The sequence below is a fragment of the Arachis ipaensis genome, chromosome B04, assembly GCF_000816755.2.
Source record: "Arachis ipaensis cultivar K30076 chromosome B04, Araip1.1, whole genome shotgun sequence".
Classification (NCBI taxonomy): Eukaryota; Viridiplantae; Streptophyta; class Magnoliopsida; order Fabales; family Fabaceae; genus Arachis; species Arachis ipaensis.
Window position 1 is genome coordinate 23,161,112 of NC_029788.2, and position 6,099 is coordinate 23,167,210.

A 6,099-nucleotide genomic window follows, 5' to 3' on the forward strand; every position below is an offset into this window, starting at 1 on the left:
GATTGGTCATATGACCCAATCGATTGAACGATGAATAAAAAGTGGATTTTTGTAATTCAATCGATTGTTTATACCCTCCAATCGATTGAATGCTTGAAAACAAACTGAGGTCTCACAATTCAATCGATTGGTTGTGCAACCCAATCGATTAAAATGTGTAGTACGCCTATTTCAATCTTGTTATCGTTTTTAGAAATTATCTTGTTATTCATCTATCTTATCTTTTAAATACTATCTTCCATTTTTAAGGTTTTATTTTGATTTAGATACTCTAATCTTATCTTTTCCTTAATATTAACATTATAAATTGGTGAATAATCAATCACCAATTATTCAATCCCACCATTGAAATCGTGTATCATTCTCTTTGATTATAAAATTTTTTATTGTTTTTCTTTCGAACATCCATCTACTCAATATCCAATTTTTTTTTATTTTTTATCCGTCTATTTAATATCCACTATTTGTTCAACGTTAATTGACAATCACCATTGCAGCAATCATCAAAGGTCCAATCAATTTTTTCATTGTAGTGTTCAGAAAAGAATCCATCATTTTGATTACAAAATCGAGGTCAGTGAATAGAATCTCTAATTTTGCAATTATTCTTTCGATACTTTATTCGTGAAATTGATTGTGTAATGAAAAAATATTTTTTTATCTTTTATTAATTCACAGACATTGAAAAATACTAAAAAGTAAATAGATGTTATTATTTTTTATTATTAATTAGCTAGCAATCAGGGACGGACCTAGAGGGGGCGAGTAGTGGCCTGGACCCCCAAAATTTTAAGAAACTATACTTATATATAAGATTTGTGTTTAAAAAATAAAAGAATATTATGTAATTTAATAATTTTATATGTATTATTTTTCACTATGTAATAGATCTATGTCTTAATTGTTTAATTCACTAATATTTTTACCTAACTAATTTAATATCATACCCTCAAGTCTTTGTACCTTTCAAATTAGTTTTTATATAATAATTTCTATATTTATTTTTTAAAAAAATCATTTGTTTTTTTATATTAATATATTTAACATTCATATTTTTATATTAATAATAACTTAAGTAGTTATGTTTTGGTAATCACATTATGTACTGTAGATATTATTTTCTTGTAAAAAATATTAATTCTTCTTCTAAATTCACATTGGTAAAAGAAAAATTTTATAAAGATATCGTATATCTTGTATTCTATAAGGGTACTGTGTCTTTCAAATAATTAATAATTTATAATTTATTTTCAAATTTTTTAAAACTTTTGAAAGAATGAATTTTAATTAATAAGATATGGGATCATTTTTAGCAAATCCCGTTATAAATTATATGGTATTTTATAAATTTGTAATGTACAATTGTTAAAGTTATATTTTATTTATGTAATTATCATATTAAAAATAAAATTGTGGAAAAAATTATAATTATATGTATCTTAATAAATCTGTTAAAAAAACTAACTCCAATAACTATATGCTAATTATTTTTATAAATTAAAAAATTATATAAAAATTGGCACCTCCATGTTAAAATCTCTGGATCCGTCCCTGCTAGCAATATTAGAATCTATCTATTTTATATAATGTTATAAGACGGAGTGTACTGCTTTTTTTTTCATTGGACATTTTTAAGATGTCAGGTATATTTACGGATACTGAGATGAATGAGCAATACCAGGAGGACGATGACTTTAACCAACAAGAAGAGCTAGTAAGTGACCAAGATATGATGGATGAACAGAATGAATTCGAACAAGATTTCGGAGATGAATTTACTGAGGGAGCATATTTTTTTGAATCTGATCAGTCAGAAGATATCCTTGAAGCTGCTTATGCGGTTGACTCCGTGCAAGACATTACAACTTTGAAATTTAGTGAAATTTTGCGGAGAAAATTGGCAAATATCACTTTTCTACTTTGCAGCTTGCATTTGATTTTTATCTGAAGTACTCAAAGTCGAAGGGCTTTAGTGCAAAGAAGAGCAAGACCTTCAAGAATAGTATTGGCGAGATTTACAAACAAAAGTTTGTATGTCATAGGCAAGGATTCAGGGAGGAGAAATATTACATGATGGAAATATTACAAACTACTGATACATATATTTGGCTCCTGCGTCAACTCATGTTTGCAATGAAGGGCAAGACCCTGACCTCAATAATAACTTATGGGGCCATGGCGATTAGGAATGCAGTAAGAGATGTATTTCCCGAACTCAGACATAGATTATGCGCTTGGCACCTTATTCGAAATGCAACTAGCAATGTTGAAAATCCATCGTTTACATCTAAATTCAGAAAAATCATGTTGGGAGACTACGAGATTCCCGTGTTTAAGCATAAGTGGGTTCAGCTTATTGAAGAATTTGGCCTTGAGGATAAGCCGTGGGTGATCAACATGTACAAAGAGAAGCATATATGGGCTACTGCATATATAAGAGGAAAATTCTTTGCTGGCTTTAGAACTACCTCAAGATGTGAAGGTTTACACTCAGTTGTGGCAAGGTATGTGGGGTCGCGGTATGATTTGACAAGTTTTGTAGAGCATTTTCAAAGGTGTGTTGCACACTTGCGCTTTAAAGAATTTAATGCGGATTATGAATCTACACGTAGGGTGCCCGTCATGCAGACTTGTATAGAGCTACTAGAGAGATATGCTGCTGAGTTATACACTCATGAGATTTTTTTTGTTTCGGCCATTTCTCTCTAGAGCTGGATCAATGCGGGTTCTAAACATAGAGAATAACGATGATTGCATAAAGTACATTGTGTGTAAGTATGGGAGGCCCGATTTTATGTGGACCGTTGATTTTCGTCAAGAAGAAATGATCTTCATGTGTACTTGTTTAAGAATGGAGTCATTTGGAATTCCCTGCGAACATATCGTGAAAGTTCTGGTTGACAAAGACATTTGTGAGATTCCCCGGTCATTGGTATTGGATAGATGGACAAAAAAGGTTAAATCAGCACTCAATGATCCAAGTGGGTTCACCAGGGATGCTGTTGTTATTAGTCGTCAAAGTGCCTTGATGAAATTTTCTAAACAATTGGCTGTTGTTGCTGCTAAAGTACTAGAGAGATATGAAGAGACACGTGACCTAATTATGGGATTGTACTCATCTTACAAGGCTGCAGACGAAGGCACTAATCAACCTCAGTCAGGTGTAGCTAAAAGTAGCAATCCGTATGTACATCAAAGCGATGTAGGCTCAGGACAACCATCTAGGAAGAAGCGGCAACGTTGTAGTATTTGTCAAATGGAAGGACATAAGAAGACATGTCCTTGGCAAAAGGACATTGACAACAACGTTATTGAAGATGAAGCTAATGGTTCGGATGATGGCGACGTATATCCAGAACCGACGGCTGAGTTAGATAGTGATAACTAGCCACCTCCATATACATAATATTTTTGCAGAGAAAATCAGTTCCATATTTATATTTATTTATTTTTTTGCACTATATTAATGAAATTTTATATATTCTTCTAATAGTCGTGCGTATGCTTTTTAGATGAAATAATTGTCAAATAAATATCGGTTTGCGAAAAGGGTAAAAAATCGGTCAAACCGGCAATGTAAACGGTCTGGTCCAGTATTTAAAACCGTCAGATTGAAAACCGTTGAAAACTGTTGAACCGGTCGGTTTGACCGGACCGTGATATCCGACCGGTTCTTATAAAGGATGCCGGTTTGATTAAAAACAACACCAAATGCGTAACGCGTCAACCCCCCTTCCCCTAACTCCCCCCCCCATTCGTTCCTCATTCAGAATCAGAATCAGAAAAACAAATCTTCAAAGTCTATAAATTAGGGTTCTACCGGCGTCGTCCGTTGTTGTCGGTGCCTCCGCGGCCTCTTCCTTCCCTCTGACTAAAATTAATTTAAATACGAAAAAAAAGTGTTATCACTTAAACTTTTTTTTCACCTTGTCTCTCATTGACTAGGGGTGTTCAAAACCTATCCAGACCGAACAAAACCAACCAACCGAACCAAAAAAATCGAAAACCGAATAAACCGAAAATCGAAAAAACCAAAAAATTATGTTTTGCTATTTTTTTGCGGTTCGGTTCGGTTTTCGGTTTTGCCACTAAAAACCTGAATCGAACTGAACCGAACCGGTCAAATAGAAAACCTAAAATAACTATTAGACCATTACCCCACCCCACCCCCATCACTCATCAGATAACCTAATCCCCTAACATCCCTAACTCCTAACCTAGCGCAGCCACACTCTCACATAAGCCCCATTACCCAAGCCCCTCACAAACCCGCCTCCCAACGCCTTGCAGCTCCTCCTAATTCCGCCGAACCAGCGCCTCCTAGCTCCTCCCATCAGCGCCTCCCAGCTCCTCCCATCAGCACCTCCAAGCAGTGCCGGACCAGCCACCCAGCAACGACATTCAGCCTCTCCTAGCAACGTGAACTAGCAAACCCAACGCCTCCCAGCAGCGCCAGACCAGCCACCTAGAAGCGACGTTCAACCCCTCCCAGTAGCGCAAACCGGCAAACCCAGCCACCCAGTAGTGACGTTCAGGTATTAATTTGAATGATTTTTGTTCTATAATCAGTGTATTTTTGTTCGAATTTTCGGTAATTGTTAATAATTTTATTTTGTTTGAATAATTTCTATTCTAACTTCTACGTTCAGTGTATTTTTGTTTGAATTTCTAGTCATGGTTAATAATTTTATTTTGTTTGAATTTACTATTTTGTTTGAATTTCTGTTCTAACTTCAAAGTATTTGTAATTGCTATTAATTTTGTTTTGTTGTTCAATGTATAATTTCAGTGATATTTGTTGCTGATTGTTCTTCATTATTTAATTTAATTCTTGTTGATTTATTGAAATTGCTTCTGATTATGGTTCATTTATTTGTTGTTGATTTACTGAAATTGCTCTGATTGTTGTTCTGTTGTTAACTATTCAGTATTCAATGTTCAGTGTTCAAGCTCAAAGGAAGTCCCTAACATAGAAAGCTCTTCCCTAAGCCTTAGGTTTTGTTTTTTTTTTTTGTTCTGATTCTATTTTATTTAGTTTTGGTTCAGTCTTATTGATTCTAATTTGTAGTAAACACTTGGTTGGCTTGTTCTTGATTCTATGGTTGAGTTGTTGATTCTGATTTTATTTTTTAACTTAGAACTTTTTGTTCTGTTTTGATTTAGGGTAATTTTGACTTAGAGTTGATTCTAAACTTTTTGTTTACTCAATGATAATACAGGAAAGGAGAAAGGAGAAGGTGAAAGAGAAAGAATTTGTGGAATTGGTGCACCACATGAAAATTTTTGAAATTAGTTTGGTTGTATTTTTTATTCATTTTGGTTCTATTTCTGATCCAGTCCCTTTTTGCATTTCTTTTTGCTTCTTGATTTTTCTGAGTCAGGTTCATTATCTAATTTGAATTTGTGGTTTGGTGTTCTAATTTATGTTGCTTTAATTTTTTGAAGACAGAGTTTTAAATCACCTGATATATATACATCGTATAGAAGTAGTGATTGATTGATAATAGTTGTTACTTTCCACCACCCTTATTCTTATTGCTATGATTTAGTCAATTTCTTTACAGCTTAAGTTTTTCATACTATGATTCATATGTTCGTATTATGGCTTAATTTGATTAGGTAAGAATGGATAGAATTTTACATTTTTCAAATGATTGAAAAAATCGAATCGAACCGAACCAAACCGATTTTCTGCAGCGTGTACGTATTCATTATCATTATTGCAAATTAAAAGCTTATTAATTGGGTTTTGAATTTTGACCTTCCATAAACATGCTTATTTAAAATATATATTATTAATCATGTTTGTATTTTTTTATTGAAGATAATTCATGAGCCACGAAGTGTTCACATACAGAATATAAATATATTGCAATTGCAATCTATTCCCACTCGTGGTCAATGGGTAGCATTGTTGAGTGGACAATGGTATAAAAACGAAGACTTTGATGATTCGAAATAAATTATCTAAAAATGGATACTCTGACTTTTAAGAAAGTATCTCTTTTCACACTACAATATATAGTAATCATGATTTATTGTTTTTATGGTTACTGTTATCTAGATTTATTTTTCTATTAGCAATATATATAATTTTAA

General features: G+C 33.0%; 1 protein-coding gene across 1 annotated transcript; it reads left to right on the forward strand.

Moving 5' to 3' along the window:
- LOC107636327 (protein FAR1-RELATED SEQUENCE 5-like) lies at positions 1,637-2,709 on the forward strand. Its single transcript, XM_016339846.2, has 2 exons — positions 1,637-1,840; positions 1,927-2,709. The coding sequence occupies exons 1-2, from the start codon at positions 1,637-1,639 to the stop codon at positions 2,707-2,709; spliced, it is 987 nt and encodes a 328-aa protein (XP_016195332.2).

Excerpts from the sequence above, each read along its gene's own strand:
- LOC107636327 (XM_016339846.2), top strand. The coding sequence starts at position 1,637 with ATGTCAGGTATATTTACGGATACTGAGATGAATGAGCAATACCAGGAG. Across the intron at positions 1,841-1,926 it reads TCCTTGAAGCTGCTTATGCG|CTTGCATTTGATTTTTATCT; the intron begins GTTGACTCCGTG and ends TCTACTTTGCAG.